The sequence below is a fragment of the Syngnathus floridae genome, chromosome 22 (genome assembly GCF_059516105.1).
Source record: "Syngnathus floridae isolate MCC-2025c chromosome 22, RoL_Sflo_1.0, whole genome shotgun sequence".
Lineage (NCBI taxonomy): Eukaryota > Metazoa > Chordata > Actinopteri > Syngnathiformes > Syngnathidae > Syngnathus > Syngnathus floridae.
In genome coordinates, this window is record NC_142434.1 from 2,868,532 (window position 1) to 2,893,120 (window position 24,589).

A 24,589-nucleotide genomic window follows, 5' to 3' on the forward strand; every position below is an offset into this window, starting at 1 on the left:
TATCGGGAAATGTCATTGTTGCTAAACAGCGGGGAAAATAGAGATAGCATCTGCTTCATTAAACTTCCGTCAGTGTGTTGTTCTCACGTTGGCGTGCTGTGACATTTGATTCTCCTGGTGTCTCCTTGCAGGGGCGTTCTTCCTCTACTCCGGCATGGCCTTCCTGGGCTTCATCTTCATCTACGGCTGCCTGCCCGAGACCAAAGCTCGCCGCCTGGAGGAGATCGAGGCCCTCTTCGAGAACCGGTTGTGCTCGTGCGGCGCGTCCGATTCGGACGAGGGGCGGCAGGTGGAATACATCCGGGTCAAGGGGTCAAACTACCACCTTTCGGACAACGACGCATCCGACGTTGATTAGATGTTAAATTTTTGGTTGGGAGCCTCCGGTCGACCTTATGAATGTTCTAATCGACGCCAAATTTGGAGACGAGTATCAAATATGTCACGTGAGGATATCCTGTAATTTCTTCCCTCATGGACACTTGAACAAATATTGCACATCAAGTTGTGGCAAATCCATATCGAGCATTTCCGTAGCATAGCACACTCGCCGTCTTTTTATTTGGAGTAGCTCCCGGTTTCTATTTTTACGTCGTGAGAGTGGGCAGCTGAAAACTAGTGGCACTAAACATGCTCACCCCTCCCACCCCCCCCTCATTTATGAGGAACTCATTTCTTCTCCTTGGTGATGTTTCATTTGCCTCGAAAGCTTTTGGAAGTGCAGTATTTCATCCGGTTGTGTGCAATCTTATTTTTTTTTCATTTTCTGTCTTCCACCACAGCCTTTTGTGCAAACAGATCAAATTGACCCGTGTGTCATAATGACCCGTAGGTAGAATTTGGCGTCTTCTGTTGTGAGAGTGCACCATTTTTTTTGTTTTTTATGGTGAACTTGTATTTCAAGTAAAATGTATTGCGCGTGAATGTTCAAGATTGTATTTAAATTAATGTTTGAAAACAATTCCTAAAGATTTAATGCAAAAAAAAATAGACGTTTAAACTACGGTAACATTATGCACAGTTTGAATATTTATTTATGTAATTATTTCTTGTACCACTAGAGGGAGCCAGAGTGCAATTAATTGGGGATGGTACTTCAATTTGGAACCGGTTTAAGTTCCGTTTCCAGATTGTGCAATATCGGCTGCACTTTGTGTTGCGTTAGCCTTTTTTCGCAGTTGTCCACACGCTTGTCGTATATCTTGCAGTGTTTCACGTGACTACACTTTTCGAGACGGATAGAGCGATGTATAGTATATTTAATTGTCTGAGCTGTAAAATGTTTTGCTAGAGTTTCTATTCTATTACAAGAGAAAAAAAATCGTCTGTGCGTCTAAGACGGAAAAAATAAAGCGGTGAATCGGGAAATGCTTTTGGAGTTTTATTTCAGTGTTGCTATGACGACGGGAGGTTAACACAAAACGTTTAATTAGAACAGCATGCACAGAACAGGTAAGGTTTTTTTTTTGCCCTTATTATCATTACTCCTCCTGTCTCTGCTTGAGCAGGAGCAAAATGTCGGCTATTTCCTGTCGTGTTTCCCCCTCCGCCCTCGTGGTGGTGGCCTCCGGCCTTGCTCCATCCGGTGGGATCTTTTTCCAGGGGCTCTCCTGCATGCCTATTGAGAAGAATGACTTATTTAGTAGAACAGTATTTTACTTATTGGTCTTGAATTGATTTGTTACTTTTATCGATTTTGCCCAACATGTCCCGAAGAAGCATCGTTCTCCTGCTACTTTGATGACTTGTATTCAGATTTCCTAAAGTGTTGGATTTCTTCTTCCCCCACAGGGTTGGCCTCATGTAAGTCTTTGCTTCTCGCTCGAAAGGAGATTCTGTGAAGCTAGGGTGCCCCCTGGTGGCTTCTCGCTGTAGCGACACAACAGATGGAGAAGGATCGGAGAGCAAGCTGCACTGAATGGCAACGTCGGATTTCTCGGAAGTGGACTCGTGGACGGTTTGAGTTTCCGTATCTCTTTTTTCACCGGGTGCTTTGTTGCCTCCTGGCGCTCGTCTCTGAGGAAATCCCACAGGATGATCTTCACTCTAATGAAAAGCAAGAATTTAATTTTAAAATGCGGACTGGCTCACAATATGTCGGTTATTGCTCAAGCAAACCGTAGCGGCTTGGTCGTCACTGGAGGCTGAACTCAGGTAACCTCTGTTGCAAGAGGAAGTTGGCGAATCCCCCCGACCGTTCATTAGGTATTCCGGGCATGCTTGCAAGGAGGGAGAAGAAACTTAAGCGCTTTTGCATAATGGATGAAGGGAGGAATGTGTTGAATAGGAGGGTGGGTGGACTTACTGAAGTTAAAACTGCAATTGGGGAGCTGTGAAGGAATGAAACATGAGACTCATTAGTGGTACTATCATAAATTCCTGTGCTTAAAAATAGAAAATTAAATGTGGGATGGTGTGAAGTTCACTGCTGGCACGTTTGAATTAAAAATATACATCATTTGGAGCACACGTAAATTATGGTACCACTTTAATGCAAGTAATCTGATTTTGTTATTATGGTTCACCACTAGGTGTCAGTGTTGCTTCCTTTACCTGCGCTCCAATGTTGTTTGGCTGTGGCTCAGGGACAGTTCTGGACAGAACAAGTGTTAAACGTGAATATTCATGTTATTAGATAAAAGTACTTACTGTGGGGTTGAAGTTTGGATTGAAGTTTCATCCTTGGGACTTATATTTGGTGTTGCACTCCCAAAATGAAAAGCTAAAGGGTTAAGGGGGATTGTTAAGATCTCTTTGCAAAACTAAATCATTTGTGAAAACCATTGTTGGATTTTTACCATTAGTTTCATAGTCATTATTTGTATCGCTTTTAAAGATGTCCGTTTCAAATGGCTGCTCGCTCCATGTCGGGTTGAGCGTGAAGTCCAGGGTGGGGGGCTCCATTTGAGACAAATGGCTAAGGAAGGTGTCTTCGGATCTCGGGTGATGAATGGATGACCTGTAGTCACCAAAAAAAATCTGTTTCTCTCATTTCAGATGGGCCTTAAGTGGTCAAATTGTTACTTTGGGGTTCCAAAGAAAGCTCCTGATGGTGTGGCCGGGTTTGAAGACCAGACGATGTCTTCTCCCAACCCTCCAGGCACACAGAATGGCTGAAACGATAATAAATCTTGATTCTAATTCATATCTCATTTGTGATGTTCTATTGAAGCTACCGTATTCTGATCCGATGTCTCCCAAGGTGTAAAGGACCAGCCGGGAAGGGGCTGGTTGTGTTCCTCCTGTGGAAATAATCTCTCTACAGAGACAAATCCATTTTTTTGTCATTTTTATTTTTTATTTTGTTAAACTGATGAAGATACACACCTGAAGAGGAGGATGAGAAGGGGTTGAAGGGTTCCGCTATGGGGGACAGGTAATCGGCTGCTATGTTGTCTGAGAAGGAACACTCTGCAACTGGTGACGGCTTAAAATATTTAAAAAAAAGTTATTTTACTCGACAATTGATGATATGTCAAGTAAATGCCACAAGATGGCGCCAAAGCTTACGTCAGTATAGTCTTCAGCCACAAGATGGCGCCCAAACTGTAATTTTATATCAGATAGCAAATCCTCTCTGGATTATTTTGGTTACTTTGCTGTACTATTAAAATGCCAATTTTTGGGCATTTTTAAAATTGTGGTTTTCCTTGAAAGTATGCCTGCTTTTCCCCTTATGTAATAAAACGGCTTTGCTACTTACTTGCCGAATCTTGAAGCTTTGTGGGATAATCTGTTTTGCGGGGTAATCTTGAACTCTACAACAACAACAACAGAGCAGCAGTCAAGGTTTACAGCATGACTGGGCAGTATTTCATCCTGATTATCTGATTACATCATTTTTAGCAGTCTGTTGGGGGAAATAAATAATGCAGGGCAAAGGTGTCTAACTCCAGATTGCATATGTACAGTGCTTTCCGTATTGTTAACCTTTCCCTGAGTACTTCGTTGTGGCCTGTGATAAAAACAACTTTATCATCCCATTTTTTTTTTATACCTGCATTGAGGTTGGCTCTCAACTAGAATCAATTGGGATGGAGAACCGGGGCTCATGGGGAGCACCAAGGGGTTGTTGACATTTGGTTTCTTCCTGCCTCCTTTGGAACTCAAAACTGATACTGGGGCAGGATCTGAAAGACATCATAGTTAGTAGACCAGTACACAGTACTAAGATGAGTGGACAAAATGGATTACTAAATGCATTTTAACCTTTACGCTCTTTTTTTGTAGCTATCTGGTTGACCACAAACAGTGTCACAAGGTCCATACTGGCGATGGAGCTGACTTTAGAGGAAGGTGTAGCAACTTCCAGGTTTTTCAATTTATTTTGCATTCTTCTCTTTTCAAAGAACTCCTAAAAAGGAGAGATAATCACATCATGTAAAATTAAGATGGAAATGTGACAGGAAGTTAATTGTCTCACCCGCTGCTTTCTTGTATCATTTTTAATCATAAGCCGGTTCCTGTGTGGAATTTGGACAGGTATGCTTAGTACGACATTTTGTAAGCTATTATAGTTTTAATTAAACATTAATTAACCTACCTCGACCCGCCTACCCAGTTCATTTCTCAAAAAAAAAATAGTCAGCAAAAAATGTCAAAATAACGTCTCTGCTAAGTCAATTTTGTACGAGTACGGGAGACTTGCACGAGTTTAGAATTGTTCATAAACACTTCTGGTAATATATTAATGTACCTTTAATGCGTATTTTGAAATATTATGAAATATTAGTTTATATAAACACTATAAAACGGACACCGACGTAATTTACTGCACCCAATCACAAGAGGCGGAAACCATCACAGGCCACACAGAGTTGCTTTGCAAAATAAAGGTAGTTGTACTCATTTTGGTGAATAGTGTTTTATTTTGAAACGTAAACCCGGAAGTGTAACATTTCGCCTACATGCCGGGGGAAGCTAACGAGCAGGATGTAGCGGTTCGTCTTTGGACCGTCTTTTTATTTCTTTTTCGCCTCACCGCGGCCGTTTGAGGTCCGTCTCTCTTCTCACGTCGACGCCGTGAGTAGATTTAAGGTGATGGGCGTTTGGGGGACCGCCATAAAAGCCGACTAACATCTTAAAAATGTCCAACATCCTTAATGCGACGTCCAAAGTGAAATGGGACCGCACGGCTGTAGCCAAGCGAGCCGTGTTTCTTGCGGCTGCTGCCTACGGCATCAAAACACTCTACCCGGTTATCTGTAGGCAGCTCTGCAAAAATCAAGCCGAGAGCCGAGTTGGAAACGGATCTGCGTGTTCGTTCAAAGACGCTGCCTATGCATCAAAGGCGTCCCCTGGGGTGAACGCGGAATTCTTCAAGCAGATCCTGGAACTTGCCAAAATTCTTTTCCCCAAATTGCTGTCCAAGGAGCTCGCTTTGCTTTCCTTGCACTCTGTGGCTCTGATCTCCAGGACCTTCCTGTCTATCTACGTGGCCAGCTTGGATGGAAAGATAGTGAAGACCATCGTGGAGAAGCAACCGAGGAGCTTCATGATCCAGCTCATCAAATGGCTCCTCATCGCTATCCCCGCCACTTTCGTCAACAGCGTCATCCGCTTTTTGGAATGCAAGCTGGCCCTGGCTTTCCGTACCCGCCTGGTGAACCACGCCTACCGGACCTACTTCACGGACCAGACCTACTACAGAGTCAGCAACATGGACGGGAGGCTGGCCAACCCGGACCAGTCCCTCACAGAGGACGTGATGATGTTCTCTCAGTCGGTGGCCCATCTCTACTCCAACCTCACCAAGCCAATCCTGGACGTGATACTCACGTCCTACACGCTCATCCGGACGGCTCGGTCCCGCGACGCCAATGCCAGCGGGCCCACGTTGTTGGCCGGCTTGGTCGTCTTCGCCACCGCTAAGGTCCTCCGAGCTTGCTCTCCTAAATTCGGGAAGCTGGTGGCCGAGGAGGCCCACCGGAAGGGTTACCTTCGCTACGTGCACTCTCGAATCATCGCCAACGCGGAGGAAATCGCCTTCTATCGGGGACACGGTGTAAGTCCGATAATACATTTCTACGATGATGCAATTGTGACTGATTTCTCCTCGGCGACAGGTGGAGATGCGGCAGCTCCAGAAATGCTACGGCGCGCTAGCCCAACAGATGAACCTGATCCTCTCCAAGCGCCTGTGGTACATCATGATCGAGCAGTTCCTCATGAAGTACGTGTGGAGCGCCAGCGGCCTCGTCATGGTGGCCGTGCCCATCATCACCGCCACCGGTTACGCCGACAGCGGTGAGGAAAAGAAAAAAAATCGGTGTTCACTCCAGTGTCTTCACAGACTTTTGGGATTTTTCCAGAAACAGCTGACGGCCACCCGCATCGGATGGTGAGCGAAAGGACCGAGGCGTTCACCACCGCCCGGAACCTTCTAGCTTCAGGAGCTGACGCCATTGAGCGAATCATGTCCTCCTACAAAGAGGTGACCTGAAATGATTATTTTTGATTGACATTCTTCGACAGGGTTTCCATGACCTAACCCAACCTCCATGCATTTGAACTTCACGAGCTGCGGGGTCAGACTAATATTTATTTGTGGGACAGGTCACAGAGCTGGCGGGCTACACGGCGAGGGTCCACAACATGTTTGTGGTGTTCGAGGACGTCCAAAAGGGCGTCTACAAGCGCTCGTCGCTGACCGCCGACAGCGGAGAAGACGAGAAAAGCAAACCGGGGATGCACATTGACGGGCCGCTGGAGATTAAAGGTACACGTTCCATCACGACGGCCATGAGTTCAACTCTTGACCGTTCCTCTTCTCATATCAGGCGAAGTGATCGACGTGGACAACGGCATCGTGTGCGAAAACGTTCCGATTATAACACCCAACGGGGACGTCGTCGTGTCCAGCCTCAACGTTAAGGTGGGATCACCAATTTTTTTTTTTTATTATTAGAAAATAACTTTTTTGCCTTCCAGGTGGACGAAGGCATGCACCTCTTGATCACGGGCCCCAACGGCTGCGGTAAAAGCTCCCTCTTCCGCATCCTCAGCGGTTTGTGGCCCGTGTACGGCGGGCGCCTCCACAAACCTTCCCCGCAGCACATGTTCTACATCCCACAGAGGTACACACACACACACACACACTTCCTCTTATCGTCATTGTTTAACCCCCCCCAGTGGTGAACCCTTGTGTAATCGAATCCATTGTAACAGGAGCTTTCGAATAAATATTGAACTACTTTGAGCGTAAAGGTTGTCAGCTAGCTTCTGTTTGATCATGTTTTTTTTTCTTTTATGCCCAAGGGAAGTGATTCAAAGACTTTCCGATAGTGAGAGATTAGTCGTTAGCCAGCTTTGATGGGGAGAAAAATATTTTTTTGATTAATTAAATATTTGTCTCCAGGCCCTACATGTCTATGGGCTCTCTACGGGACCAGGTGATCTATCCCGATTCGGTGGAGGACATGGCCGCCAGAGGACTTCGCGATAAGGACCTGGAGGCCATCTTGGATATCGTCAACCTCAACCACATCGTCACCAGGGAAGGAGGTAATTCAAAACCTTGCCAATCCCTAAACAAAGAACCCGATTGTGGCCGCCGGAGTGTTTTTTAAAACGCGCGAGCAAATTCCTCGATCAGTTACGCAACGTTCGAAGAGCAAAACAAAAATGTCTCGTCGGTGTTCAGGCTGGGATGCCGAGCTGGATTGGAAGGACGTGCTGTCCGGAGGAGAGAAGCAAAGGATGGGCATGGCTCGCATGTTTTACCACAAGTAAGGACATCATAAATTTCGTAAGGATGACTCGGCTAATAAATATTTTGCGTCAGGCCGAAATACGCCCTGCTGGACGAGTGCACCAGCGCCGTCAGCATCGACGTGGAGGGGAAAATTTTCCAGGCGGCCAAAGACGCCGGCATCTCCCTGCTGTCCATCACGCACAGGCCCTCGCTCTGGTAAACACTCGGCCATCTTTCCTTCTCGCAGTCCGTCCGTGAACCCCCTTTCGCTGACCCCGGCAGGAAGTACCACACGCACCTGCTGCAGTTCGACGGCGAGGGCGGCTGGCGCTTCGAGCAGCTGGACACGGCCACGCGCCTCTCGCTCACCGAGGAGAAGCAGCGGCTGGAGAGCCAGCTGGCCGGCATCCCCGAGATGCAGCAGCGCCTGCACGAGCTCTGCAAGATCCTGGGAGACGACTCGGTGCTCAGAACCGCCCGCGAGTGACGGTTGGGGTTTGACCGTCGCCGCTCTTTCGGCCACTCCGTTTTAAAACGCGAACAAAGTCGTTTTTAGATCCAAAAAAGCCGTAGACCCTTATAATATTAATGCCAGTTAGTCAAATGTTTTTAGAAGAAAAAAAAACTTATTTAGTTGAGTAAACACATGCACTTTTTTTCCAGACAAGGCCTGATTTTTTTGACACTCCTGCCCTCACTTCTAGGTCGTCGCCACAAGGTGGCAGTAAAAGCAATATTTTATATTCAACCTTGCTTTGGCCAGAGCACAACAAAACTCTCATTGAATACACCTAAAAATAATCATTTAACTTGGGCAGGGATGTCAGATGATGAATTTTAATTGGCTAAAATAGGGAGGAGTAATTTTTTAATTCTTTTTGTTTTATCGGCTCCCCATATTATGGCGATACATTTTTTTTTTTAATTGCAATTGAATTTTATTGCAATTTTACGGACCCAGGGTTGAATTGCGTTTTGAGAACCACTGCTTTAGGCAACAGAGAAGAGCACAGAGTTCCATTTCATTTCACGAATTGATCATTTGTTTTTAACATAGCACTTTACTTCTTTTTTCAAAGTCCGGTTTCCCGATCCATTTGACGACAACAACAATCTGTTATTGTAGCGGATAATGACGCAGGGTCTGACCCCTGTACGGAGGGGCCTTTTGGTTTACCGAACAAACACAATGCACGAAAGAGGCCCCCCTCTCCTGCTGAGCGGGCAGCTCATTCGCATGCGTGTCATGTGACCACCAGTTCAAGAATCCAATATTCGTTCTGGTGGAAGCTGGTTGTAATGAGGCGTGAAGGGAAATTCCTACTTCTGCACCAAAATATGTTTTTGGTTTTTTTTTTGTAAACCTTATCAACTCAAATGTGACCCCTTGAGAACTAAAGTCAGCCCGCCCTTGTTTCAATCTGAGTCCCGCAGTCAAGTTGACTTTTGTTCCAGGAAGCCGCATTTCCCAGAAGGCTTCAGCCAGGGACAAAAAAAAAGTTAGATATTCCAGATTGCTGGTTATGACGGACAATCAGTCTCATCCCGAATTCAGTTTTTAATTAAGAATTGTAAACGCTGCCCTGCTCAGGATTTCGGCCGCTGCTAGTTTAGTTTTTTTCCCACACAATGTGACTTTTATTGGCGTTTTAATGCCACTGTGAGCTTCTGATGCCACTATGCGACTTTATGAGGGTGTCTTCTTATTAATATTAGTATTAGCGGCTCTATACGCCACTCATTTGGTTGTCATGGCAACAAGATTCACACGTTCTTTGTCAGACTGCCAACAGAGGGCGCGCTTGACACAGTTGGACGCTGATTGAATAAGAATGTTTTATCACTGCTAATCTAATTAGTAGTGCCTATAAAATTAACACAAAAGTCTAACTTTATTTAGTCACGCCTCTACTTGTAAGGAGGTGATGTTTTATTGCATGGTCGCTCTTTATCCCTTCAGAAAACAAGTCGGCACATAAGTCATCCCTTTTTTTTCTGAGTTGGAAATTCAATGTATTCTGTTAAAGTTGCGAATTATTACAATTGTCTGTACTAACCGTGCATGTAGCGTGTTACATCATTTGGGACCGGACATCCAGTTTACCTAATCTTGTGCATGCATTGGAGTTGATGTATTTTCATCTTAAACAAGAGCAAAAATGTATTTTCTTGTTAATAAAACAATTTGCTGAAAAACTACTCATCTCGCACATTGTATTATATTTTAAGATTTTCTGTAGTTGAGCAAGAAAGTATTTTTAAGCCATGAATGAGTTCTTTAGGGACGATGTGCTGTTTGGGTGCAATCGTCCAGTTTGTCCACAAGGTGGCGGCATTTCCCTACAAATAACGGTTTATGCAGCTAAGAGCTCGCCTTTGTTTTTTTTTATTTTTTTTAACAGCGCTTTCATTTAGTCAAAATAAAAATACTTACGGAAGATTCTTGGTCTACAGGTTGATTGATCACACTTTAAAGACTTGAAATTATTTTTTGTTGCAATATTTGATGGCTATTATACCTAAAAAAATACATCACAATGAGATACGTAATGATTACGTTTTATTATTTCATGGTAACACAGTATTAATTTTTTTTCCCCTGTAGACGATAAAGATGAAGGATAAAGGTGTAATGAAAAGTTGAATTAAGGGAAACGCGACTGTGAAGCCAAAAAAGGAGGAGATTGTGACGTCACAGACTCGCTCCCCGAACTCCCCCTCCATCCTCCTCCCTCCCACTCGCACGCCGTCTGGTGGATCTCTTCCACGCTGATCTCGCAGGACCCGGCGCATGCAGGTTCAGATGACAATGGAAGACCATCCTTTCCATGATCTTTAAAAACTCTAAATGTAAGACTTGGATTTTTTTATTTTTTTTGCACAGTAAGTGACAAATGGAAGCTCCATGGACACGCGAGGAAGGAGGAGAAGGTGGGGGAAGACGGCGCTCCCTCTTCTAAGAGGATAAAGGGGAAAGGGGGCTATTTTTAACCGGACTCTAGTGGACTCTACCTCGGGGCACAATGAGCGGTGGGGCGGATGAGAGCTCGGTGCGTGTCGCACTAAGGTAAGGATGCTTCTTGCTCCCACCTGCAAAAAAAAAAAAAACACAACAGTGCAACCATATACAACAATGCCTGTAATATTTGCATAAGTTGCAGTGATTTCTCCACGCAGACGCACCTTCGGGCTATAGGGCGCGTCTTCAGGTTGCTTTCAAAACAGTAACAAAACAAATCAGCTGGGACTTGCACATGGAAGCCCGCTGGCGATTGTCATCAATAGTATCAATGAAAGCATGGCAGCCATGTTGAGGAGTCATGTGACCCTGCTTCATTCAACCTAAAGGTGTGATGAGGTCAAGTTTTGGATTGTAAAAAAAAAAATAATAATAAGTCTACACACTAAAAAAAAAATTGTGGTTTAAAAAAAAATAAGATTAACAGTCAATTGATTTGTGCTGGGACATCAAGTAGCTACTTTAAACATACAAATAAATCTCCATGGTGACCTAATCGTGCCCCTCCCTAGCTTAATAGTTTAGTTAGGTGTGTTGACAGTCAGCACCTGCTTCAACCTGCAAAGGCCTAATCCTAAAAAAAAAAAAAAAAATACAAATTGAGGAAATGTGTCATCCTACTCGTTACATAACTATGTTTACTCATGAAAAAGAAGCCCCGCAAGAAGAAAATTTAACAATCCGTCCAGAGTCCAGTCAAAAGTTGCCCGTCGCCATTCTTTTAATAATTGATCCTGTGCCGGTGCTGCGTCAAATGTCTTCTTTTGTATCACATTTCTGCAGGAGTGGGACGTGCTAACAAATAGTAGCACCAATATATATATATATAAAGAGCTAGCTAGCTACATATTTTCTATTGTCAATTCCAGGGCAAAGGCTAAACACCTTCTCCCTGTGTGTGTGTGGTGTGTGTGTGTGTGTCCCTAATGAATTTTTATGAAGCAACCCAAGCGAACTGAAGCGAAGCAGGCTGCTCACCATCTGCCAGCTGCTATCATGTGATGCTGCAGATCACAATAATCATCATAATTTACTTTTTTTCTTTTCTACTTCCTGTCCAATGACCTTAAAGACAAGGATGCAGATCAGCCAGACAATGACAATGCTGACTCAGCATAATACTTCCTTCCTTTCATCTTTTGCCAATAATTCACTAAAGTAGGCATTAATAGTCAGCAATTTTATTTTGGGGTAATCTCTTAGTCACGAAATAATCTTTTTCACCTCTTTTCATTCTCCCACCTGCCGGTGGCAGACGTCCGCTGAAAGAACCCCTTTTATTTTCATGCTCTTATTACATAACAGCAACATTGTGGTGGACCTACAGGCATTTTTTTTTTTTTATGCACTGGTGTGTCTCATCATGCACAAAACTACACTGAGCCCTGCGGACAACATTTCAAATCGTGTCCTCCACATTTCACAATCTTATTATGTCCCAATATTTTTGTCCATAATTCCAATGCTGCAAAGTGATGACTTCACCTCTGCAATTGATCAGCACTTCTTTCCAGAAGTATGATGTCATCGTTGTTTCACTGCTCGTCATTTTCGAGAGTTTGGGTGGCTTTGTTTTGTCCGCCGGGCTTTCGTGTGAGGGCGAGAAGTGTCCTGTTTCTGAGGCTGTCATTGTAATCGTAATAATGAGCCTGAGAAACTTTCATGGATTGTTGGGGGGAGGTAGTCAAAGCCAGTGTGTGTGTGTTTAAAAAAAAATACACTTTAAAAAAAAAAAAATGCAATTAAAATGTCCTAATCGAGTGCAGTCAAATTGAGTTCACTCCTCAGGAATTCTCAATGGGAAGTAAAAGTATCCCTTTAATCCTCTCCGCATGAGGCTTTAAGTATTTTTTTTTTTCATTCTTCCACTTGGGTGAATCTGTCAGATTACTTTTACCGTTTTTTTTTTTTTTTAACGTTTAGTATGTGACTTGTTTCATAGTGCACACGAGGGCCAGAGTGAGCGTTAAGGGTGTAGCGGTGTTGGATTTCCGAGGAAAAACATCGGACAAGGACTCTGTGTGTGTGTCCGAGACGGACGGTTAGCGCCTGCGGAGAAAAAAAATGTTTTGGGTTGAACCATCATCAAAATATTCCTTCCACACACACAAAAAAAAATGTCTGCGTTTTACTGCCCCCTTATGGCCACAACGCCAACAAATATGCACACAAACACATATTGGAATGCGGCCAAAATATTAATCATTATTTTCTCATTTGGTGGCTTCATTCGTGACAGGTTGAGAGTTTTCCAAGCAGGAAATGATGTCATTTATTTAAGAAGGAACAAATTCTTAATGAAATCCAGGGCGGGTTCTGTTTACTCTCGTGTGAACAGCGAGTCTTCTATTCAGGTTTTTGTGGCCTTTGAAAGAAAGAATGAAGTCCAACTGGACTCGGTTCCTCTCTAACAAGACCACTCAGAGTTTAATATACTGTATATTTTCTATACATATATATTAGAGGTGATTTTATATTTCTGTTCCTAGAAAATATTAAAAAATACATTGGATTTGTCTTCCCCCATCAGGATTCGTCCTCAGCTGGCCCGAGAGAAGATCGAAGGCTGCCATATTTGTACTTACGTGATGCCCGGGGAGCCGCAGGTGGTCCTGGGCAAGGACAAGGCCTTCACGTACGACTTTGTCTTCGACATGGACACCCAGCAGGACGCCATTTACGGCCACTGCACGGAGAGTCTCATCGAGGGTTGCTTCGAGGGTTACAACGCGACCGTATTTGCATATGGACAGGTAGGGGAGGCAAATGAGAAAGTGCCTCACCTTTTATTCTTCCGGAATTCCCGTCAAGTAGTCCTTTCACACACAAGACAGATGATCCGTGCACACAGGTGACGCACACACTTCTTTCAGGGGATCCAGCAGGGAGCACCCCTCATGTTGCATTCCATTGAGATCACCATGACGACCACCCCCATCCTCCCTGTTGTAGTCTTTCCCAGCCACTGCTTTTATTTATTTAAAGGAGAAATATTGTGCTTTTTTTTTAATTTAAAACATTGCATAGATCAAAGCGAGTTCCATATCCATGACCACAAGGGGCGGAGTCAGCATACCTTGACTACCCTTTGTTCTCCCCAAAGACCGGTTCGGGGAAGACGTACACCATGGGAACCGGCTTCGACGTCAACATCGGCGAGGACGAGCTGGGTATCATTCCCAGGGCCGTCAATCACCTGTTCCGGGGCATCGAGGAACGGAGGCAGGCTGCCACCGAGCAGGGAAAGCCCGTTCCCGAGTTCAAGATTAACGCTCAGTTCCTAGAGGTACATATCATGGTTTCATTGTGCGATTCCTTCAGCCACCAGGGGGCAGTATAACTGCTGAGTTGACAGCAGCAATGTAAAAATTGCAGAGGATAAAGAATATATGCTTGCACTTTGGAGCAATTTTTAAATTTAAATTGTAGCTATACAACGAGGAGGTGGTGGACCTGTTTGACGCCACGCGGGACGTGGAGGCCAGGAGGCAGAAGTCGAGCGTCCGCATCCACGAGGACGCCAACGGCGGTATCTACACGGTCGGCGTCACCACGCGAAGCGTCAACTCCGCGGCCGAGGTTGGTGAGATGTAGAATTGGCTTTAAATTTTAAGGTTCATAATGATGTTTGGGAAAAATCTAGATGATCCAGTGTCTGAAGCTGGGCGCCTTGTCCAGAACCACGGCCAGCACTCAGATGAACGTGCAGAGTTCACGCTCCCACGCTATCTTCACCATCCACCTGTGCCAAGTTCGAATGTGCTCACCTGATAACGTAAGCGGAGAACTTCGTTTTGCGTGTTAGCTCAGCGATTCACGTGAACTTTGTCTTCCAGGATAACGCCGCTGACAACCGTCAGGCGAGCGACATCGACGAGTTCGAGACGCTGTCGGCCAAGTTCCACTTTGTAGACCTGGCCGGTTCCGAGAGGCTTAAAAGAACCGGAGCTACCGGCGACCGGGCCAAAGAAGGCATCTCCATCAACTGTGGACTGGTTAGAAAAATCATCTTAAGACATTTGATTAATTGGCAAAAATAGTTTGTGAATTGCTTGTGAATATATTTTTTATAAATTATAAAAGAAATTACCAAAAAAAAACTAAAATATTATATTTTATAAATTATAACAAAATTATTTTTGTCTTATTTTTAAAATATTTATTTTTTAAAAAACGAGAGTAAGCAAAAAATGTCCTATTAATATTTTAATAATTTTTTTCTTCAAATGACAATTTTTTTTCTTTCCTCAGCTTGCCCTGGGCAACGTGATCAGCGCACTCGGCGACAGGAGTAAGCGTTCCACCCACGTGCCTTACCGAGATTCCAAACTCACCCGTCTTCTGCAAGATTCACTCGGCGGGAACAGGTTTGCGAGCACCCGCCATTTTCAGAGCTCCATTTCCCCAACGTGATTATCATTTTCACCTCCTTCAGTCAAACGGTGATGATCGCTTGCATCAGCCCGTCCGACCGCGACTTCATGGAGACCTTGAACACTCTGAAATACGCCAACCGGGCACGGAACATCAAAAATAAAGTGATGGTGAACCAGGATCGCGCTAGTCAGCAGATCAGCGCCTTGAGGACGGAGATGGCCCGGCTGCAGATGGAGTTGATGGAGTACAAAACGGTGAGGGACGTCCTGGTTATGGAAGAAATGAGCGGATAGAATTTACAGTCATCCATCTCATTCAGGGTAAGCGAATGGTCGGCGAGGATGGCATGGAGGGCATCAACGACTTGGTCCACGAGAACGCCATGCTCCAGACGGACAATAACAATTTGAGGGTGAGGGTGAAGGCCATGCAGGAGACCATCGACGCCCAGCGAAGCAGACTCACGCAAATCCTCAGTGATGGAGCCAATCAGGCGTTGGCCAAAGCAGGTGAGAATTACAAAATGTAAATCCGAACTTCTCAATTTGATTTACCGCCATTGATTTCCGCTTTCAGGTGAAGGCAACGAGGAAATCGCCAACATGATCCACAACTACATCAAGGAAATCGAGGAGCTCAGGTACCACATCGGCGACTCACAATTTTGAAAAGACCACCATGCGAAGAAACACTTCTTCTCTTCATCGACAGGGCCAAACTTCTGGAGAGCGAGGCCCTCAACGAGAACCTGCGGAAGAGCCTGGCGCGCGCCTCCACTCGCTCGTCGCTGTACGCCGGCCCCGCCTCCTTCTCCCCGGGCCTGGAGAAAGAAGCCAACGACGTCATTGAGATGGCCAAGAAAGACCTGGAGAAGCTCAAGAAGAAGGAGAAGAAGAAGAAAAAGAGGTATCTGTTTTAGATGTGTGTTACCATAGCATCAACTGGATCCATGAGCAATTTTTTTTTTCATATCTCCATCTTTTCAACTGCTTCTCACTTTCTCTTCCTCTCTTGCTCTCTTGCAAACTTCCCTCACTTAAACATGTCTGCCCCCCCCCCCCATCCTCATCCTCCCCCCCCCCTTTCTGAAGACTGAGGCAGTCCCAGCAGGATGATCGGCAACAGGACGGCAGGTTCGCTCCATCCCATCCAGGGAATCGGGGGGGACAAATACCTGAACCTCCTTTCAATTACAGGCTCTGATTTTAAATTGGAATAAAAAAATAAATACATTTCAATAAATTTATAATAAATGGTCAATTTAAATACATTAATTTTTTTGCTAAATAAATTAACGCATAATGAATGTATTAAATAAATAAATAAAAATACCTTAAAGACAGTTTTCAATTTAAAAAAAAAAAAAAAGACAAGTAATTGAAATGAAGGATTTCAGTGGATTTTCCTCATATCACCAACAAATGACTGCTAATCTCCGACTTTTCCCGCACAGGTGGTTTTGCACTCCCGGAAGGGAAAATCCTGTCTAATCCCTCTTTCATCACTTTTAATCTGTGGCATCACTCTGAAATTAGTGATTGTCATAAAGTGATGATATGTGATCTGCTCCTGATTGACTTGCATGTACCTTTCCTTTTCGTGTGAAAACAATCAAGCACCACTTACTAACTCAAAACAAATTTCTCCTCCAGCGTTATTAAAGAAGAAACGCCGGACAATGATCAGGAACGAGGTGGCAACGAAGCAGAAGTGGTACGTTCAAAAACAAAAATATTTATGTTGATTAGACGCCAAAATGTCATTTTGGTTGTACGTGACAAGGAGGGAAGTGACCACGAGGACGTCGAGGACGGCGATGAAGATGACTCGGATTCGGCTGGGGAGGAGACGTCCGAGGAGTCCGGCGCGGAGGAGCTAGATGACAAAGGTAAAAAAATAAAATAATAAGACCAAGCCGTGATCTGACGGACGAATTTTGTAGAAGACGTCCAGGCCGACTTGGCCAACATCACGTGCGAGATCGCCATCAAGCAGAAGCTGATCGACGAGTTGGAGAACAGCCAGCGGCGCCTCCATACGCTCAAGCAGCAGTACGAGCACAAGCTGGTCATGCTGCAGAATAAAATTCGAGACACGCAGCAGGAGAGGGACAAAGTGCTCCACAACATGGGTGAGAAGAAAAAAAAAAACACAATGCACATCTCTAATACATTTTGATTGCACCATCCAGGTTCAGTGGAGTCCTGCACCGAAGAGAAGGCCAAGAGGATCAAGGCCGAGTACGAGAGGAAGCTGAGCTCCATGAACAAGGAACTGCAGAAGCTCCAGTCCGCTCAGAAGGAGCACGCTCGTCTCCTCAAGAACCAGTCGCAGTACGAGAAGCAGCTCAAGAAACTGCAGCTGGATGTCACAGAGATGAAGAAGACTAAGGTTTGCTCTTTTTTTTTTTTTTTAGACTAGTTAATGCAGAAAAATCTGGTTGAAATATACGTTTGTCCACTAGGTGGCACTAATGCGTCAGATGAAGGAGCAGCAGGAACGTAACAGAGCCACCGAGTGCAAGAGGAACAGGGAGATTGCATCTCTGAAGAAAGACCAACGAAGATCTGAGGTGCCCAACTCGTGTCGGGACATAAAATCATTTAAATGCTAACCCGAGATTGTAATGGCAGACATCATCCTTTAGGGGGAGCTATTTTCACCAAATCTCTGAATTGTTCATTTTGCGTGACAGCATCAAGTAAAACAACTTGAGGCACAGAAGAGACAGCAGGAGTTAATTCTTCGTAGGAAGAACGAAGAAGTAAGAACATTCTTTTATTTTTCCTCGTCATTGGAACTGAAATCCTTTTTCTGAACTGCAGGTGACTGCTTTGAGGCGGCAGGTGAGGCCGGTATCGGGCAAGGCGAGCAGGAAAGTCACCTTACCCGAAATCTCGGAACCGTTCCATCGGAGCGCCCCGGGTAGGCCGTACTCCTCGGTAACGTCCAACGGCGCCAGGTGTGGAAACTCGACTCGATTTTGTTAGCATAAAAAAAAAATCGGGAAAGAAAAAACTCTTTGCCTTCAGGAGTTCGCCAATAGGAAGCAGATACCTGAGCCGGAACGCCAGGGTCAAATGGCAATCATTGGAGCGGCGGGTCAGTGACATCATCATGCAACGGATGACCATCTCCAACATGGAAACGGATATGAATCGACTCATGAAGGTCAGACATTTCAAGTTAATCAATCCAAGCTCCCAATATTGAAACTCCCGCTACCATTCAAGCAAAGGGAGGAGCTAACCAAGCGACGGGAGCGAGTGTCCAGGAAGAAAACCAAGATGGCGGCGGAGGCGGCCCCGGACGCCGAGCGTTCGCTGACTCCCTTGAACGAAGAGTTGGAGTCTTTGAGCGCTAACATCGACTACATCAACGACAGCATCGCAGACTGTCAGGCTAACATCATGCAGATGGAGGAGGCCAAGGTGAGGTGCAACATCTCACTATTTCATGGACCTACATACTCGATTGTTTTTGGGTCGTAGGAAGAAGGCGACACCGTGGACGTAACGGCGGTGGTCAGCTCGTGTAATCTATCAGAAGCTCGTTTCCTTTTGGACCATTTCATGACCATGGCCATCAATAAGGTGACACGGACTTCCTGTTATGTTAGTGGAGCATCAGACCAAAATTGTGTTCCTCGCAGGGTCTGCAAGCGGCTCAGAAGGACTCTCAGCTGAAGGTGATGGAGGGCCGGCTGAAGCAGACGGAGATCAACAGCGCCACGCAGAACCAGCTGCTGTTCCACATGCTGAAGGAGAAAGCTGAGATCAACCCCGAGCTGGACGCACTGCTGGGGAGCGCTCTCCAAGGTCAGCACGCCTTTTGACTTATAATGAAGCTTCATGAACCAGTTGCTGTATTGTTGACGTGAGTGTACACTTGTTCATTTAAACCAACATTGCCATCTAGAGGAATCAAAACATACTGCAACTGGTTCATGAAGCAAATTTGAAGCTTCACTGTGACTGATTGTGTATAATTTCACTCTTTTGCTCTTTATTCGGGTTTCAATTTGATTTCTTTTTGTCTTTTTTTTTGGTGTGAACTCAAGAGTTAGGTTACCTGTCACCAGGTGAGTAATAGTGTTTTGAGAACTTCAAGATTTCAAATATGCAAATGAGCTGGGAGAAATCTTCAAGTGCGATTAATCGTGACCCCTTGTTACAGTATCTTCTTAATAGTTGTTTGTTTCCCTTTTGTGTGACCTTTATCTCCTTTTTTTACCCTTTTGTGCTTTAAACCTGCATTTTTATTCTACCGTAAGGAATCAAATAAATTATTTTTTCCCGATTTCTAGAGAATGGGGACGAAAGCAGCAGCGATGAGTCGAACACCAGCCCGGCTGCAGACGGAAGGTAATATTGGGGATATTGAAATAATCGAAATCAAGCTACTGATCGAAGTCTGATATCGTTTCAGCGCACTGCCGTCAGATCTGATGAAATTTTGTGGCGACTCCCGTCCGAGAAATAAGGTGGCGCACAGCGACACGATCACGCCAAATCATATTTTGTTATGTAATAATCGATGTCGAATTGCCGCAGGCTCGGAGGAGGACCGCTACACAGATGGAGCTTCTCTACGCCACCGCGGGAGAGTCGCCCTTCGATTCGTCTACCGGCGACTTCTCGGGTCCTTTGCTTCCTCTCGCCGATCCGGATCCGGGCCGCGAATCCCCGTCTTCGATCTCGGCTCGCTCGGCCGGCATGTAAGCGTTAACACAAAAGCTCCTTTCAGACGGGCTGACTCGTCACACTTTTGATTTCCGATAGCTTCCGATCGAGGTCACCGATAAGCAGCGCTGAGAGGCAGCAGCTTGAGCGCTCGCCTCTTACCCGCAGGAAAATGCAAGAAACTGCAACGGCTACATCAGGGAATGCTAAAACGCGAGCGTAAGAAGTTGTACTTTGTCGCCCCCTTGTGGCTCACATAGGGAATTACAACACTTTTATTTGTTTTTATTTTTCAGATTGGATGAGCCTTCTGTATTTGACAGCCATAGGTACTCTTCTTTATTTACTTTTGTTTGGTATCATAGTAAAAAAAGTAGAAAATTTCATTTTGAAATAATTTTCGCCGACTGGAATTAAATTAAGTTAGCCACTGTATGTAGGATATTTATTTATTTATTCAAATAAATCATAATATCTATTTTAAATGGCAATTTTTTTTTTTTTCTTTTAATCCAGAGGCGTAATCAGCCCCATAGAACCGCCCAAGACCAGCCGGGCGGCCAAACTTCAATGTGTGCACGTTGCCGAGGGACACACCAAGCCGGTCCTCAGTGTGGACGTCACCGAAGATCTCCTCTTCACAGGATCCAAAGGTAAATATTATTTTTATTTTTTTTTAATTAAAGTACACCATCGTCCCATTTTCTTTAGATCGAACGTGTAAGGTGTGGAATTTGGTGACCGGTCAAGAGATCATGTCTTTAGCGGATCATCCTAGCAGCGTCGTCTCAGTCAGGTATCAATCATTAAATATGTATTTTATTTCCAATTATTTCAAAGACTACAGTCTGTTTTGATATTACAGGTACACTTCCAGCCTGGTCTTTACCGTTTCCAATGCGTACATCAAAGTGTGGGATATAAGAGATTGCGCAAAATGTATACGCACGCTTACGTAAGTTCTGTTATGGCCGTCATTGCCCAAGATATTCGTCATAATAATAATCTCGATTGCTTTAGGGCTTCGGGTCAAGTTGCGACGGGCGACACCTGTTCCTCAACCCGGAGTTTCTCCATCCCTCCGGGTGAAAGTCAGATCAACCAGATCGCCATCAATCCCGCCGGTTCCTTCCTGTATGCTGCCGCCGGGAATGCGGTCCGCATGTGGGATCTCCGCAAGTCAGTTTAACAAGGTTTTTTTTAAACACAAATCTGTCATTGCCGTAAATTCCGGACTATAAGCCACGATTTCTTTCTCAATTTTAAACCCTGAATCGCGAGTTTTAGCTGGTGCGGTTTATAGTCCGGTGCGGCTTATAGTCCAAAAATTACGGTAAATGAATGAACATCAGTGATTCACCAGTGTAACAATTTTTCAAACCTCATTAAGGGTTAATTTTGCACCATCAAATATTAAAACAGGTCAAATTTGACTTGAATGGAAACACACTGATGCTAATCGTTGACTTTTGTCTGTGAGCTAGGTTTGCCTCCACCGGGAAGCTCACCGGCCATTTAGGAACCATCACGTGTCTGACGGTCGATAAATTAGGTAACGGACAAGACCTGGTCCTCACCGGCGCCAAAGACCATCACATTAAAGTAGGAGACGCTCTCAAAACCATCTCACAACGATTTTAGAATTAAGCAAATGACAAATTGATGTTTGCCAGATGTTCGAGGTGACAGAAGGAGCTCAGGGGAGTATCGGTTCCTGCCACACGTTGGACCCCGCTCATCAGGAGAGCGTGGAGTCTCTGGCCTTGCACGGGGACGTTCTCTACAGCGGCTCCAAAGACCACTACATCAAAAAATGGGACTTAGCCAGTAGGCGGTTGTTGCAGGTAAGATTGAAACGCCCATCAAATCATTTTGAAAATTCCAAATTGAGTCTCGGGTCTTTCTTCTAGGAGTCAGTCAGTTCCCAGACGGATTGGGTTAGCGCTTTGGGCGTGGTTCCCGGCACTTTGGCGTTACTCAGCGGATGCAGAGGCGGGCTTCTCCGGCTGTGGCACGTCGACTCACTAGCGCCCCTAGGGGACATCCAAGGCCATGACAGCCCCATTAACGGCCTGGCTACCAACAGCAGTCATCTATTCACCGCCTCCGAGTAAGTCATGCTGTAAATGTCTTTCTCTCACGTATAAATAATTTTTAATTGTTTATTTTGCTCGCAGTGATCGAACAGTGAAGATTTGGGAAGCTAAAGGATCTCTTGAGGATGGAGTCCATTGACAACTATGATTCCGCTTCAGTTCAAATCCTCCTAGTCTTTACTCGCTTGCATTGATTTTATTTTTTCTTCTTCCAAATGCTGGATGGTCAACATTTTCGGACTTTCTGTGTGTTTCTTTTCTAGTCTAGACTGTGTGAATCCAAGGACCAAAATACTACTGAAGCTGCATTGTCTTATTATTATTATTATTATTATGTAAACGAGTTTTTATATACTTTGTATGGCCCAACACTTTGATGAGAGGTTTCTGTGTCCATCAAGTATCTGTAGCCTTAATGCAGTAAAAAAAAAATCCGTTATGTTCTCATGCATTGTGCAATGTAACTTGTCATGAGTGTTTTATTTTTTTTAATTTACAGCTCACCACCCCGTCTAGTCTTTACCTTGGTAAGTTAGGCATTTCTTATCTTCCTGAAAATGTGATCGAAATTTCAATATGGGTACTGGTCAAAAGAAGATATGTCAGTAAAAAAAAAAAAGTTATCAGCTGCCTTTTCATTTGCACTTGACTGACTGCTGAGTTGTTTTTGTAGCATTTAAGTGTGAATATCATTGTCGCTGTTTTCCTGTTGATTAACTGAAGCTGCAGCGTGAGAATAAATTTCAAATTACTCATTTTTTTTGTAATTGTATTAACGTCTGATAGCCACATGGTGACAGCAAAATGCAGCCACAAGGAATATCAAAACTAATACCCAACTTCCATCACACGATAAAAAAAAGCTTTGGGTATTTTTATTAATCCAATTATTCATACTCAATAGAAATAACACATTTATTGTCTCATATTCGGATGATTCACATGACTTTATTGTTCATTCATACCATCACTAAGAGTTCCGGTGGTCAAATTTCAGCAGAGCACAATAGAAATTTAACTTCGATCAATTTAATCTATGAAGATTTCAACTCCGTTAGAAGTGTTATGACAGCAAGTATGAAAACAAAATAAAAGTGAGAAGCGTGTATAAGGCGACCGTGAAATGAGAAGACAAACATCCAATTAAGAGCCAGTTAAAAAAGATGCAAGCAGCAAGGTTCAGATGGACTGGGTCAATATCCACCCTTTGGTTTCTATCTCCCCACCGAGTGAATCCTGCGGCTAAAAATACTCACGCTGCTTTATGACCAGAACTGATGAGCCGTGATCGTGTAGCTCGCTTAATGCGCTCGCAGCACACCCGAACACCCCCTCCTTGGATTATCACACGTTCCCCCAGATCATCAGAAGGAGGGGTGTCTTCTTACCTGTAAAATGACACAATGGTTCCCCTTAAAGAAACAATTTGGGAATAAATGACAATGGGGCTGCTCTTGGGATTTGCCTGCGAGCAAACATCTACTTGACGCTCAATAAAAGAGCAGGTCAATAATAGTCATGTCCGAGGTGGAATCAGAGAGTAAGTGAGTGCAGTAGTGGTTGTAAGAACAGCTTTGAAACAAGGTCAGAAGCATTGGCGGAGCTAGGATTTTTTTTTTTTTTTATGGGTGGATATATGCTTGATTTTTTTGTTTGTAGAAAAAGAAATGCATCAAAGTATGGGGATTATGTGTTCCTTACAGGAGATGGGTGGAACAAAAAAATAAAATCCTGGGAAAATATCCAAAAGTAATTATCTGCCCAGGCACTTGAGGATTGAGAATAAAAAATAAACGTTGCAGTGGATTTCCGAACGCCTCGTAGTCCAGGCAACCTGCCTTTCAATTCAATTGAATAGCAATTTCAAGAGGTACAGTAGCTTCTGTTCCATGTTCTTCTTTCAAGCGTCTCAACTTTGGTCTTGTATTAATCATTACCTTGTGAGATTCTCATTGCACGGTTCAAGAAGCGTCATTTGTAACCTGCATTAAAACGAGGCCCCAGCGACCTTCGTTGTTAATTGTATTCCATTGCTGTGTTGTTAAAACAGCCGAGTTGCCAGGTTATTACCCGAATATTTCACCACAAATGAGTTTTTGTCAAATTAAATGTGTGCTTACTGCAAAATAGGAAGCGCTCGCATTCACAGCCGACGCATTCGTTTTTCTGGACATCTTAATGGACTTTTAAAAAAGTGCTGCATTCTTCAAATGCTCAAGCACATTACAAGTAAATCTGCACATGCCCCCCATGGCAAATCACAAGATGAATGGAATTCCTGCTCTGGTCGTGTGTAATAATTGTGCAATTTATTCTCAACTAATAGCTTCATGTATTATGCATGTCGGTGGAAGCAACGGCTGAATTATGATTCAGTGGTTTGATCATTGTTGAGTTCAAAAGTCTGCTGGTATATGTTTGCCTTCATTTTATTCCGTATTGGGAATTTGAGATTAGCCAAAGGAGGAAAAAGTTTCGACAGGCATTGTTTGTCGTGTAATACATTTGTTTTTGTGTTGTTTTAATTAGTGCAACACGAGTGCTTCCATCATTAAGCTCTTCAGGAAACAAATACATCTTCATAATATCACACTCCTCGTTGTCTTGTCGCATTCATCACACAATCTTTTTATCCTATGCCAGCGGGAGGGTATTTTCAGTTCATTAAATCAGATGCACAGCAAAAGTAAACAACAAAAGGCGAGATGGGTAATTGGTGTCT

The 24,589-nt window shown here is 44.2% G+C and overlaps 4 protein-coding genes across 14 annotated transcripts in view; 3 read left to right on the plus strand and 1 right to left on the minus strand.

Annotated features, from left to right (window-relative positions):
* Positions 1 to 1,368, plus strand: part of slc2a13a (solute carrier family 2 member 13a) — a 29,464-nt gene extending 28,096 nt beyond the window's left edge. For both annotated transcript variants that reach the window (XM_088366521.1, XM_088366520.1), the window contains one exon: positions 132 to 1,368. In XM_088366521.1, coding sequence (XP_088222647.1) covers positions 132 to 358 — 227 coding nt within the window. In that variant the 3' untranslated portion in view covers positions 359 to 1,368. The remainder of the gene's footprint in view (positions 1 to 131) is intronic.
* redic1 (regulator of DNA class I crossover intermediates 1) lies at positions 1,369 to 10,192 on the minus strand. Of its 6 annotated transcripts, XM_088366524.1 has the most exons (17): positions 10,128 to 10,180; positions 9,751 to 9,835; positions 4,424 to 4,463; positions 4,210 to 4,354; positions 3,998 to 4,130; positions 3,704 to 3,758; positions 3,511 to 3,546; positions 3,328 to 3,427; positions 3,177 to 3,259; positions 3,025 to 3,113; positions 2,799 to 2,959; positions 2,650 to 2,722; positions 2,554 to 2,593; positions 2,306 to 2,330; positions 2,119 to 2,219; positions 1,686 to 2,046; positions 1,369 to 1,618 (listed from the first exon to the last, which is right to left on the minus strand). In XM_088366524.1, exons 3-17 carry the CDS (start codon positions 4,451 to 4,453, stop codon positions 1,482 to 1,484), a joined length of 1,569 nt encoding a protein of 522 aa, XP_088222650.1. In that variant the 5' UTR covers positions 4,454 to 4,463; positions 9,751 to 9,835; positions 10,128 to 10,180; the 3' UTR covers positions 1,369 to 1,481. The 6 variants fall into 6 exon arrangements, with proteins under 6 accessions (XP_088222650.1, XP_088222651.1, XP_088222654.1 ...); XM_088366525.1 differs by lacking the exon at positions 9,751 to 9,835 and having other exon boundaries at positions 10,128 to 10,185; XM_088366528.1 differs by lacking the exon at positions 4,424 to 4,463 and having other exon boundaries at positions 10,128 to 10,173.
* On the plus strand, positions 4,879 to 9,892 carry abcd2 (ATP binding cassette subfamily D member 2). 2 transcript variants are annotated; one of them, XM_088366511.1, is made up of 10 exons: positions 4,879 to 6,004; positions 6,066 to 6,246; positions 6,312 to 6,433; positions 6,556 to 6,718; positions 6,780 to 6,874; positions 6,931 to 7,076; positions 7,358 to 7,503; positions 7,643 to 7,727; positions 7,784 to 7,909; positions 7,976 to 9,892. In XM_088366511.1, the coding sequence occupies exons 1-10, from the start codon at positions 5,087 to 5,089 to the stop codon at positions 8,178 to 8,180; spliced, it is 2,187 nt and encodes a 728-aa protein (XP_088222637.1). In that variant the 5' UTR covers positions 4,879 to 5,086; the 3' UTR covers positions 8,181 to 9,892. The 2 variants fall into 2 exon arrangements, with proteins under 2 accessions (XP_088222637.1, XP_088222638.1); XM_088366512.1 differs by having other exon boundaries at positions 6,318 to 6,433.
* A 199-nt stretch (positions 10,193 to 10,391) lies between the features above and the next one.
* LOC148379187 (kinesin-like protein KIF21A) lies at positions 10,392 to 22,622 on the plus strand. 4 transcript variants are annotated; one of them, XM_088366497.1, is made up of 37 exons: positions 10,392 to 10,760; positions 13,243 to 13,465; positions 13,816 to 13,998; positions 14,142 to 14,291; positions 14,356 to 14,487; positions 14,549 to 14,707; positions 14,964 to 15,079; positions 15,148 to 15,343; positions 15,409 to 15,598; positions 15,666 to 15,729; positions 15,801 to 15,995; positions 16,181 to 16,222; positions 16,742 to 16,802; positions 16,872 to 16,977; positions 17,032 to 17,220; positions 17,281 to 17,480; positions 17,554 to 17,661; positions 17,785 to 17,853; positions 17,915 to 18,051; positions 18,122 to 18,260; positions 18,323 to 18,520; positions 18,581 to 18,682; positions 18,742 to 18,907; positions 19,150 to 19,170; positions 19,396 to 19,453; positions 19,518 to 19,572; positions 19,643 to 19,806; positions 19,871 to 19,990; positions 20,068 to 20,100; positions 20,288 to 20,424; positions 20,483 to 20,567; positions 20,637 to 20,726; positions 20,792 to 20,950; positions 21,256 to 21,373; positions 21,445 to 21,615; positions 21,685 to 21,881; positions 21,949 to 22,622. In XM_088366497.1, the coding sequence occupies exons 1-37, from the start codon at positions 10,717 to 10,719 to the stop codon at positions 22,004 to 22,006; spliced, it is 4,635 nt and encodes a 1,544-aa protein (XP_088222623.1). In that variant the 5' UTR covers positions 10,392 to 10,716; the 3' UTR covers positions 22,007 to 22,622. The 4 variants fall into 4 exon arrangements, with proteins under 4 accessions (XP_088222623.1, XP_088222621.1, XP_088222624.1 ...); XM_088366495.1 differs by lacking the exon at positions 16,181 to 16,222 and having other exon boundaries at positions 10,393 to 10,760; positions 16,742 to 16,977; positions 21,682 to 21,881; XM_088366498.1 differs by lacking the exons at positions 16,181 to 16,222; positions 19,150 to 19,170 and having other exon boundaries at positions 10,393 to 10,760; positions 16,742 to 16,977.
* The last annotated feature ends 1,967 nt before the right edge of the window (positions 22,623 to 24,589 follow it).

Coding starts and splice junctions, on each gene's coding strand:
- redic1 (XM_088366522.1), bottom strand. CDS start 4,566: ATGAACTGGGTAGGCGGGTCGAG. Junction 2,594..2,649: donor ATCCAAACTTCAACCCCACA/GTAAGTACTTTT, acceptor TGTTCTGTCCAG/AACTGTCCCTGAGCCACAGC. Junction 2,047..2,118: donor GTGACGACCAAGCCGCTACG/GTTTGCTTGAGC, acceptor GCTTTTCATTAG/AGTGAAGATCATCCTGTGGG.
- abcd2 (XM_088366511.1), top strand. CDS start 5,087: ATGTCCAACATCCTTAATGCGACGTCCAAAGTGAAATGGGACCGCACG. Junction 6,875..6,930: donor TGTCCAGCCTCAACGTTAAG/GTGGGATCACCA, acceptor TTTGCCTTCCAG/GTGGACGAAGGCATGCACCT. Junction 7,728..7,783: donor GCTCGCATGTTTTACCACAA/GTAAGGACATCA, acceptor ATTTTGCGTCAG/GCCGAAATACGCCCTGCTGG.
- LOC148379187 (XM_088366495.1), top strand. CDS start 10,717: ATGAGCGGTGGGGCGGATGAGAGCTCGGTGCGTGTCGCACTAAG. Junction 15,996..16,741: donor GAGAAGAAGAAGAAAAAGAG/GTATCTGTTTTA, acceptor TTTCTCCTCCAG/CGTTATTAAAGAAGAAACGC. Junction 20,727..20,791: donor AAATGTATACGCACGCTTAC/GTAAGTTCTGTT, acceptor CGATTGCTTTAG/GGCTTCGGGTCAAGTTGCGA.